The 11,746-nt window shown below is 41.6% G+C and overlaps 1 protein-coding gene across 1 annotated transcript in view; it reads left to right on the forward strand.

Annotated features, from left to right (window-relative positions):
- Rnf20 (ring finger protein 20) overlaps nt 1-3,843 on the forward strand; it is a 23,617-nt gene extending 19,774 nt beyond the window's left edge. The window contains exons 15-20 of the mRNA XM_031377388.1: nt 1-20; nt 446-658; nt 1,369-1,494; nt 1,638-1,778; nt 2,386-2,487; nt 2,790-3,843. The exon at nt 1-20 is cut by the window's left edge and continues 157 nt beyond it. Of these exons, the coding sequence (XP_031233248.1) occupies nt 1-20; nt 446-658; nt 1,369-1,494; nt 1,638-1,778; nt 2,386-2,487; nt 2,790-2,966 (779 nt within the window). The 3' untranslated portion in view covers nt 2,967-3,843. The remainder of the gene's footprint in view (nt 21-445; nt 659-1,368; nt 1,495-1,637; nt 1,779-2,385; nt 2,488-2,789) is intronic.
- The last annotated feature ends 7,903 nt before the right edge of the window (nt 3,844-11,746 follow it).

An 11,746-nucleotide genomic window follows, 5' to 3' on the forward strand; every position in this document is an offset into this window, starting at 1 on the left:
CCCTGAGGAAGATCCGGGCAGTGGAGGAGCAGATTGAATACCTGCAGAAGAAGCTGGCCATGGCCAAGCAGGTAGGCACTCCTCCTCTATTAACACTTTCAGACCTGCAAGTCACTGTCAGTGCAGGTTGACTTTAGTCCTACTGCTTTTCATTGTCATAACCTTTATCCTTTGTTATTACATTGAAGTCCTTGTCTGCCATCCTCTCTTACTTTATTCTGTCTGTGTATTTGGGCAGCAGAGTTTACTTTGAGTGGAAGAGCTGTTGTTTCAGTGTTTAGTGAGTCCCTGCTGACTGGGACTGATGCATATACTGATTAGAAAATGAAATTTTTATACTCTGATTATAGACATATGAAACCAATGCAGGCTATTAGAAGCAAGGCCTAGTTTCCTCTGCTCCTCCTTTGGCATTAGTAGATTTGCTAATTGATCCTCATGTTAGGAGGAAGAAGCTCTCCTGTCTGAGATGGACGTCACAGGACAGGCCTTTGAGGACATGCAGGAGCAGAACATCCGTTTGATGCAGCAGTTGCGGGAGAAGGATGATGCAAACTTCAAGCTCATGTCAGAACGAATCAAGTCTAATCAGATCCATAAGTTGCTTAAAGAGGAGAAGGAAGAGTTAGCTGACCAGGTTTTGACACTGAAGACTCAGGTAATTGGAGGAGTAGAGTTCTCCTTTCTGTTGAAGTGGGGAGCTTTCTGCATGAAGGCATGCACAATACTTAATCATTGTGGCTTCTTTTCTTTGTGTGATAGAAATGCTGCAAACTAAGTATATGCTAGAGTCTGGGTAAATACATTTCACATGCCTACACGCTTACCTCAAAGACATGGGTTTTCTTTGACCTGGTTACCTCTGCATATTAGGATGAGAGTTTGTGAGTGAGAGGCTAGAGCAGATGTGTGATTTTACTTTTTACCTCTTAATATTGTTTGATTCTATTTTGTGGATTAATTTTAAGAAGTCTACTTTAGAACCTCTAGCAGTTCTGAAAAAAAAAATGAAGTTAAGCTTGGTTTGAGGCAAGTGTTTAATTTCTGGTTTTGGAGAGGCATTGTTTTGAGGATTAATATAGCTGCAGAAGATGAATATCTAAGAATAAGTTTCTATTCTTGGCAGTTTGGAAACAGGTCTTTTTGGTAGGTTCCTTAACTTTGAATAGCCATGAATTATTTTATGTGAAAAATTGAAGCCTTCAGTAATCATAATCTTAGATATTTTTTAAAATGTTCATGAAAAAGTCAGCAATAGCTTGATGTTTCTGACATGTTGTAATTTTTTGAGGATGTATAGGTAAGTGGAACAAACTGATTTTATTTTCCTACTTCCTTACATTAAAATTTGACTTTTGTCCTACACAGGTCGATGCCCAGTTACAGGTAGTAAGAAAACTGGAAGAGAAGGAGCACCTGCTTCAGAGTAACATTGGCACAGGGGAGAAGGAGCTGGGCCTTAGGACCCAAGCCTTGGAGATGAATAAACGCAAGGTATGCTGCTCTCTGGAACAACATGCTTGGGCAGGCCCCAGAACCTGCCTGCTGTGTTTTAGTTCACCTAATACCTGGTCTTAGGTTATCATTCCCTCCCTAGAGGAAGGAATAGTAAGGTAATGTTTCTGCATTCTACATAGGCAATGGAGGCAGCCCAGCTTGCAGATGATCTCAAAGCACAGCTGGAACTGGCTCAGAAGAAGCTCCATGATTTTCAGGATGAAATTGTGGAGAACAGTGTCACCAAAGAAAAAGACTTGTTCAACTTCAAACGAGCACAGGCAAGAGCAGCTGTCTTTGGTTATATTTACCTTCTCAGTGCTTTGTGAGGGCTGTGGTGAGTGTGGTACACCATGAACTGCTATACTGAAGGACCTTGTGGGAAGGGACTGGCATTGTCTGCTGCATGTCATGTTCCCTAGTTATGAAACAAATACTGGCAAAATGTGTAACCTGGTAAACTGGTAAGTAGTAATAAAACGAGGGGAAGGTTAAAAATCTCATGTGCTTTCATTTTTCTCATGCCACCTATTTTTCATGATAGCTTCTGTTCTTTTTCATAGGACAGTAAATTATTTAATCCAAGTCTACCCTCACTATAAAAGCAGCCTGCTCTCTGAGTTTCTAAGTTGTTATTTTCATTGGATTGAAAGTGCTCTCATTGATGCAGTTCTAATTTGGGGATAAGATTAGGGTTGCCCCTTCTGAAACAAAAGTGTTTTGTAATCAGGTATTTGTAAGTGCTTACATTCCTAATAAGAGAATTGGACATGAAAGGACAGAAAGTTCTTTGTTTTACATTATAAAAGGTAAAGTTGGAGAAATTCTTTCTGTCGGAAATGACAGGTTTGGGAAATGTGTGTAGCTATGTCTATTCTCTTGCTACAGGAAGACATCTCTAGGCTCCGAAGAAAGCTGGAGACCACCAAGAAGCCAGACAATGTGCCCAAGTGTGATGAGATTCTGATGGAGGAGATAAAGGACTACAAGGTAAAAAAAACCCGACTCAATGGTGTCTTTGTGTTTGTCAGGGCCAGAAGTAGTCCAGTAATGCATTGAGGCAGTAGACACTGACCTTTACCACAAGGCAGAAGTGGTCTACTTGAAGAACTGAGTGTAGACACTGACCTTCACCTGAAGTCAAGCAGAGAGTAGGTTATTTTTTGAGGGGAAAATGGTACTCATTCTAAAGCACTGCAGTTGTCTTGTTTATTTGCTTATATATCATAACTGTTTGGATCATGAGCTTTATTTATAGTTCCTCAGACTCTGATTTTCTTTTCTATTTCTAGGCACGGCTGACCTGCCCTTGCTGTAACATGCGTAAAAAGGATGCAGTACTTACCAAGTGTTTTCACGTATTCTGCTTTGAGTGTGTGAAGACACGCTATGACACCCGCCAGCGCAAGTGTCCCAAGTGTAATGCTGCTTTTGGCGCCAATGATTTCCATCGCATCTACATTGGCTGATGGCAGTCAAGAAAGAGGACTGGCTAGGCAAGCACTTACTCATTAATTACCAGGCCTCTGCCTCTTCTCTCCTAGACAGCTGGCCATCTCCCTTGCTCCCCAGACTTTGTCCAGGTTCTCTTCGCCAGTAGTTAGAGAACATTAGTGAAAAAGACTGCAAGTCTTGGGGTTTAGAATGAACTAGAAACTACTAGTGTTTGTTTTCCCTACCAGCTTTTTTTTTGTGTCCTTTCAGATTTTTCAGCATTTTCTTCTTGGGCCTAGCCTATATAAACTCGGATTTGCCCATTCCTCCTGAAGAAGTTGGGTTGATAGTTTGGAAGGGAATGTGGGTAGAGTAAACATATACTATTATGGAGGAGTGAACTTTTAGATAAGCTATCTATGAGCCCAAAATTCTTGATTTGGGTAATAAACCTTTCTAAACTTAGGTTATAAAATGGTATAATTGTCTTAGTCTCTCCTGGAAGGTTTGAAGCCTTAAATGAAATTATATCCAGGATAATTCTATTTCCCACTTCTAGGAAACTGACTTTTTGGGTCAGTTGGACTTCTTACTAAAGTTATTTATGTTTTATATTTATAGTTTTTTTTTTTTAATTTCTTAAGGCCAGAATAATTTCAAACATGATAGTTCCTATGGTGTTTTTTTTCCTTTTCTGAAATCAGAATTAGTACTTAAGAAGTAGCAGGAATGGATTGTGAAGAGATCCAGGTAGACTGGGAATGAGATCCAGGGAGGTGTGGTGAATTAGGAATTACTGTTACCCTCCTTTCTCTGGGGATTCTTTGTTCTCTGTTTTCCAGAAGATTCTCAGTAATGTTTTTGTAGGATTTTAATATTCTGTATACTTTAATTAAAGCAGGATTCAGGTTGCTCTTGTGTTTGTGGTTTTCTTTGTTATGATTATTCCAAAACTGAATGTTTAAGATAGGGTCTTTTGCTATTTAATGCAGGCTGGCTTTGAATCACCAACAGTTCCCCTTTCTCTGCCTTACTGGAGCTAAGACTGGGGATGTGTGCAACCATGCCCAATTAATTCTTTAAACAGAATTAAAATTAAGAGGCTGCCTTCATTGGCAGTATTTAGTTTTTTTAAATATGAATTAAAGAAGTTTTCTCCCTTCCCAGTTGTTTTGAGTCCATTCTGAGGAGAGACTACTTAGTTCTCCTCTATAGCTTACTATGGAGGTAAGAGATTGTCCCCTGGTGGCTTTGGGTGAGAACTTTGAGTTTTCTAGGAACTAGCGCAGGAGAAGTTTTCTCTGCCTTGTAAAAGGTTTGTATCAAGTGAATCAATCCCTCCTGATAATGGTCAAGGGCATGTTTCCTGTCTGTCTTCAGCAGGCTTTGTGATGAATCCTACCATTCCGTGATAGGGGCTTAAGAATAAAATCTAGTTGTTTGGGCTCACTTGGTTATCAAGAGAGGCCATTGATCTGTTGATCCTGCTGCCAAGAATATACACATATGTGTTGATACACACACAGCTGTGCTGACGTTAGTCCCTATTCCTAGACATGACCATTACATTCACGACCAGGACATACTCCCCTTGCTACTTGCACTCAGAAGGTAAGCTGGAGCATAACAAGGGACTAACTAGACTGCTTGGGCAGCAGGTAGTTTATGACGTTAGCAGTTCATCTCAATTGGCCTAAAAAGACCAGCTGCCTAGCACCAGATAGCATTGGCCTGTGGCGTGATGTAGAGGGGAGCATTCATTCTGTGGAAACCTGGGGTAAGAGGACGTTAGAAATTGAGGTCCAGGTAACAGGGTGAGTTCTCAAATTCATTTTCAGGAAATGTTCAAAAATGGTGATTGATTTATTTTTCCTTCCCTCCTCCCTCCTCCCTCCCTCCCTTCCTTCCTTCCTTCGCACTGGATTTTCTTTGCCTACATGGGGAGTTGTGAATGGATTTCAGGAATGTACCTGGAGTTTCATGTCACATTTTACTTTGGTTTTAAATACATGACTTAACAGCTCTTTAGTTCCTGAGAGGAATTTCAAAACTTGACATTCTCCTAAAGTTAGAAATAACAGCTCTACATCCATAGGAAAATTACAAGGTAATATCTTTATGGAAAAGTTTCTCAATTTAAAGTAGAAAGTGTTATATATTGTAGAGAAGTTCTTTATCTCCTTTGCTCTTCTCTCCCACTCTCCTCCCTTCTCCCCCTTTCCTTCTCCCTGCTTTCTCTTAGAAATGCTTAAGTAATATTAATCAAAATCTGGGATGCTCAGTCTGAGGTGTATGTCTTATATAAGGTTTATCTCTGTTTACTCTCAGGGATCCCTTTCAAAGGTATTGAGCTATGTCTGATGCTAGCTATTACATTCTTCATGGATATCGCTTGGGTTCTTTGTTTTTTCTTACTCTCTGTTCAGATTGCCAGCTATCCTTTTCCTCCAAGGACAGGGGAGTGCTCTACTTACAGAATAATGTGCACACCATTGAAACGATCCATGATTTGATAGTGTGAAGACAATAAAGTGACTGTCTTCTGACTTACTGGGATAGTGGTGTTTATTCTTGTAAGAAGAGATTCAGTCTCTGTGCCTGTTACATTTTGCTGGTTAGAATGCCTTTACATTTTGTTCTTCAAGATTTTTTTTTTTTTTGTGGGGGTGTTTTTGTTTGCTTGCTTTTGTCTGAGGACAACCAATTGATTGATAAACTCAAGTCTCAGTGCATCTAAAGGAATACTTTGACTTGTGTAGTATTTGAAAGAGAATGACTCTCGTAGGCTAGGATATTTGAGTTCCCAGCTGGTGGAACTGGAACTGTTTTGGAAGGATTCAGAGGTGTGGCCTTATTGGAGGAGGAGGAGGTGAGCTTTGAGGTTTTAAAGTCCCGTGATGTTTCCAGTAAGCTTTCTACCATGATTGCGCATTGAGAAGTGAGCTCTCAGCTACTGTACCAGTGCTATTCTTGCCTGCTGTCATGCTCCTCGATGTGATAGTAATAGTCTAACCCTCTCGAACTGAGTCCCAGATTAAATGCTTTTTTTCATAAGTTGTCCTGATTATATTGTTTTATCACAGCAATAGAAAAGTAACTAAGGCAACTAGGTACTGTCATTATGTTTTAAGGATTTCTGCTGAACTTTGGTCTGTTCCTGACGTTAGCTGTTAAGATCTTACAGCCTGTCTCACAATTCCTAAGATTTGGATTTGGAAGGGGCAGTGCCTTAACATTGTAATTCCTAACACGTAGCAGAGGCATGGAGTACGCAGTAAAGATGTCTGTATAGTTGGGCTTCCTTTCTTCTGCCAGCTCTTCAGAAGTCTGTCTTACTATACCTCTGTGTGAATCAGCCCTTTTTTTCCTCTTTCAAAATGCTTTTCTTTATAGAGTAACTCTTTACATTTCAAATATTTATGACTGAAAGTTTATTTTATGGTAGTAACTAAAAGAATTGTTGGGAAGTTTGAAGTTAACATTTCTATAGAGACAGCCTGCAACAATTGGAGCTTCTCTTAATATAGATTAGCCTTTCTTTGAAAAACAATGTAGACAATATTAGAGCCATAGAATTGATAGATATAATAATGATGTGCCTAGGGGATTTCAAGTTACTGACATCAGTGAAATGAAATGGTTTAAAAGGTCAGCTGTGAGAACTGAAAAGGAGTCCAGACTGTCCTTTAGAGATGAGGTAGCAGGCTGTGGGCCACTCAAGTGAGCCAGCTACTCAATTGGCATGTGACTCTCAGACTTTGACTTCTCTTTTATTGTCATTGAAGAGAGAGAGAGGGTGGGGGGAATATGAGAATGAAAACTTACAAACTTATGATCCTTTCATGTATGGGCCCTATCAACTTAGGGATATATGTAGTGGATCAGGGTGATCTTGGTTGGTTCTGCTTTTCTCTTCTTACGCCACAAAGCTTGTACTTAACATTTGTCATGTTGAAGTATTTGAAGTCCTCCAGGTCCCTAATTGCTGTGGTTTCCCCATCCTGGACCTGTGCACGTTTTTCTTAAGATGCTTGTCACCTTTCAACTATGTCTCCATACTACTAGCATATTTGTACCTGTACACACATGAAGAGCAGGATGTCATCTTTGCTGCTGTAGCACTTAATGCACATTAAGAAAACCTTTTTATGGGTAAATATGTATATAAAGAGCACATGTATGTGTGTATGTATGTGTAGGTTAGAGGACTCGGGTGTCAGTTCTTGCTTTCCAACTTGTTTGAGACAGGCTTTTTTTTTTCCCTGTGTTTCAAGGCTAGATGACCTATTAGCTTCCAGAGATTTTCTGCCTCTCATATTGCCGTAGGAACACTGGGTTTATACATACATGCTATTACACCTGGATTTTACATGGATTCTGGAGATATGAACTCAGGTTCTCATGCATGCACTGCTGTCACTTCACTCACTCAGTCATCTCCCTGGCCTCTATGTGCATTCCTTTATCAGAGTACACACCACATTGTATTGCTAAATTGTATATCTCACACACAAGTACATTGAGCCTTATGGGTTCCTGAGATCAGATTCTCCTATTATCTTGCTATCTCTCCAGCAACTTGTCTCAATACCTGGACCTCTGAAATGAATGATGCAAAATGTCTTGGGGAAGTTGGCAGTTTTACTAGGTTATAGCAAGCTCATATTTTTATGAGATTTGACTTGGTTATATTTCAAAAGAATGTGTAGAGAATATGTCAGGCTAGAAGACTCATGAAGGCAAGTTTGCAAGCTGCTGAAATTGCTCAGGTTGTCAGAAACTGCTTGCATATTGTAGGGCTGCTGAGTGACTTGAAGCTGTTTGCACCAGTGCGTGGCAGGGCTTGGAAAGCAGAACAAATGCAGCATCAGTTATCCCTGTGATGCTTGCTGTGATGCTTGGGTGCTGGAGTGTGAGTCTCGAGTCTGAGTGAGCAGTACAAGTGCAGTGATTTCAGCTTCCCTCTGATCTGTAGAGCTGGTTGGTCAAGTTGAGGCTTGGGTCAGAGTAAGACAGATTAGAAATACTGGAGGAGGAGCAAGAGGCAGTCATTGAGCAAAATATTGACAGTTACTGTTGTATGGTTGTGCTCTGTGCACACCCATACTACTGTGGTGTAGTAGTAGATAACAGTAGTAGAATACTATTGTTGTTAGCTGTGTAACCTTTGGTAGGTCACAAAATCTCTGCTATGTTTCTTCCACCTGTAATCTCTCTGACTTGTTCGTTCTACTTGTAAACTATTTGTGTTTGACTATTGTAGACTACATCTGAAATATTTAGTATCACATGGTTGTAATATAATCACATGATTAAATGAGACTTCATTATATTATAGTAAATGTCCATAAGTGTTGGCTATTACAGTACGTTTATAAAACCTGGAAAGATCAAATTGAGAGAAGGTCCCCCAGGCTAAGACCATACCTGTCCTTTCCACTGTTGTGGTTTAGCTGTTGATATGTAAATGGAAAGTAGGATGGTCTTGAATTGCTAAAGGAGTATAATTCAGGCAGAGTTTTTGGAGATCCAATGAAGAGGGCTTTTTTTTTCCCCTACAGTGTCTTTCTCATATAAAGATGTTCCTGCTTCCTGATGCCCAGACTCTGCCTTCTCTCAGCATATCTTATGCTGCTGTTGATTAGACAAAGAAACATGCATGGGTCCCTGTGAGAAAGGGGCTGGGGTCCAGGAAGTATTCTAATCCCCAATGAATGCCAGCAGCAAACGGAGAGTGAAGTTTCTGTCTGAACATTTATTCCACAGTTATAGAAAGCGAAGATGGAAAAGACCTGAGGACATCTAGTCCATCCCCGTAGTTGTACAAGAAAAGTGGCTGGAGCAAAACAGCCTGTTCACATCATGCTCACAAGACAGCAGTGCAGTTCTTGGAGCGGAGCAGTTGCACACACACTGAAATGAAGACGCAGGGCAAATACTCTTCACAGACCTTAAGGAAATACTTAGAAGCACTTCGTTTTCATAAAATGACTGGCAGCTAAACGAAAGAGAGTGAGGAATCCCTAGATCGGGTGTGTTTGGTGGCAGGAGTGGGGAGTAGGACCGGGGAGAAATATATAACAAAACAGTGCAGGTGGTGAAGTGATTTTAATGTCTAGAAAGAACGATTTCTGCTGAAGACTCAGTGGATTTTCTGGCTTGCTTTTTCAAAAGATTCCAAAGTAGTGTCTTCTCGATCCACACAAAGCGGTGGTCAACTTTGCCCTAAGGCTGTAACGGACCTAACACTGAGGAGTTACCTCAGTGATACAGTTATGTTCTGAGTGGCTCCACATACATCTCAGGGGGCTGGACGGGAAGCAGCCATTCCTATATAGGGTTTGTGCAAATCGTGTGAATAATAGAAAATCCAGGCATACCCCAACTTCTCAGGTCTGTATGGCTGCCTCTGGCTATCCGGCCTGTTCTAACTTGCTTTTATCTGTTGGAGGAACACTCTGGCAAATACTCTGTGGAACCCTTACTTTTTTATCCAAACAAACCAGCTTACCCAGCTCACACTTTACGTGCTTCCTGTGCCAGGCCCCCTTGGAGAATGGGCTTGGAGTGTTTGCCACATTCCATGTTTCCCAGTACTGGAGCATGGTTGGCAATGGAGGTTTTCCTGATCCAATGAAATAGGAGCTCAGGAGGGAAAGCAGGATCCCTTAGCTCATTCTAACAACCCATCCCCTGGAGCTTTCCACTGTGAGCCTGAGGATAGGTGAGGGAGCTGAGGTGGAACAGAACCAAGGTTTGGAAGGACTCTCCCTTTCGTGAAATCTTTGTACAAAACACAGCACACTGTTTCACAAATTGCAAAACACTGTTCAGTTACTACCATTAAGGGTTTTTTTTTTTTGTTTTTGATTTTGTTTTTTTGCTTTTTTTGTTTTGTTTTGTTTTTTTCTGCTATTTATCATGAAACTGCTTCACAAGCAATTATGTTTTTTCTTTACCCAGGACATGAAAGCATTTTAAGCAGTGTTGATAGCAGTAAGCCTGCTTTCTTCCTGCTGCTACTTGCTGCATTCTGACCAGTTTGGCCAAGTAGTTTCTCTTAAAGAGCGTGCACTCTGTGGGTAGGCAGGAGACTCTGCCATATGATCACCACTACTCAGAATGCCTCAGTAGAGAAGCTTAAGATAAACAAAAATACAAAAGTCCAAACTTACAAAACAGATACCTTAAGGGATAATTGGTTTGCATTACAAAAGGATTCTTTACAAAAGAATTCACCTCTGTGTTCCCTTAAATTGTTAGCCTCTCGGGTACAGTTGGATGTCCATGTACTACAGGAGCATGGCTGTCGTGTGAATTGAGGTACACTATCCATCAGCCTTGCCAGCTGAACAGGTAACCAGGGATGCCCTGGGAGCCGAGCTCCCAGGGCATGGTTACAGATGGGTGGGGATGGCTAAGGGATGGAACCTGCCAAAGGCAGCTGAGACCCACTGGGTTGAGAAGGATAACGGTGTGACGCTGCAAAGTACTTTGTCTTCTGTTTTCAGGGCTTCTCCCCCTCACTGAAATGTTTAATCTGTGAAGCTGAAGTCTGGTTTTAAAGTCCCCCTGCTTCTTTAACTCCTTGCTCAAGTGTTCTGATTACAACATAGAGCACTATCTTTATGTGGGAATCTGTGTGGCTCTTGGTGGAGTGCAGACAGTGTATCTCAGAGTGGGAGGAGTTGTGCCACTGATGCCCATTGTAATGATCTGAGCACTCCTTAGGACACCATTGTGCGTTCATTGTAGACATTACAATGACGGGAGAAGTGAGAACCTAGAAGACAAAGCAGCACTGACCAACAAGGTCTACTTCCAAATGGACCTTGGTGTAGGGTGGGGATGTGGAAACCAGTCAGTAGTTGGGTGCTGAAGTAAGAGGAGAAAAGGCAACAGGCTTTCCTACCTTCTCACATGCCTAGAGGTAGCCAAACTTCCAGAGCAGTGCTTCTCTGAGAGTAACTTTAGGACTGGGGTGTGGCCTAGCACTAGGATTCTGAGCCCACCTCTAGGCCCTCCCACCATTACTTCTGGTTAAGAGTCTTAAGCAATCCACACTATAATGATGGCCTTCAATGATTATCTAGCCAACAGTTGGGAACATACAGGAAGCCTAGAAAGCTCATGTTTCTTCGTGCCAAGCGATTGTATGACTAGAAAGTGATGCCAAAACAGAGGGGAAGCTAGGCTAATTACATCAATCTCTGAGGGCATTAAATGGAACCCGGAGGATAATCAGACTAGAATTTACCATAACTCATCAGAGATGAGTAAGTATAAGGATGGGATATGGTGAAGCAGGGCAGACTTCAGTATTTGACATTTGTGATGTTCTGTGGTTGCTTCTGGGATTCCTCAGACAAAAAGAGGTGGCCATTGATTTGAAAACAGCCTCACCTATGGTGTGCAGAACATTTCCCTTAATACAGTGTCAGCTCACAGACCCTGTTACAGGCATTAACTAGGCGGACAGCAAAGGCTCCCGCTAAGGAGGAGGCCTTGCTTTGCTTCTCTTTCCTTTATAGAAGGCACACACTGTGGTGGAGGTGCTTAGTTCCATTAGAAGTAGAGTACAATACATTCATTAGCCAAATTGCCCTTCTGGCCCAGGGCTTTATTTTAAAAGCAACCTGTGCATTGTTGGTGCCCCATCTGCCTGTCCTCTGCTGCCACTCTGCATCCCTTTCCCATTCATACTGGTACATCAGCATGTTCCTACTGAAGGTTAGTCAGGCTCAGAGATCCAGAGCTGCTCAAACAGTGGTCCCAGCTGAGCCAGTCAACCTTTGCTTGTGCAAAATCTGAGCTC

Source organism: Mastomys coucha, unplaced genomic scaffold, assembly GCF_008632895.1.
Source record: "Mastomys coucha isolate ucsf_1 unplaced genomic scaffold, UCSF_Mcou_1 pScaffold18, whole genome shotgun sequence".
In the NCBI taxonomy this organism is placed as follows: Eukaryota; Metazoa; Chordata; class Mammalia; order Rodentia; family Muridae; genus Mastomys; species Mastomys coucha.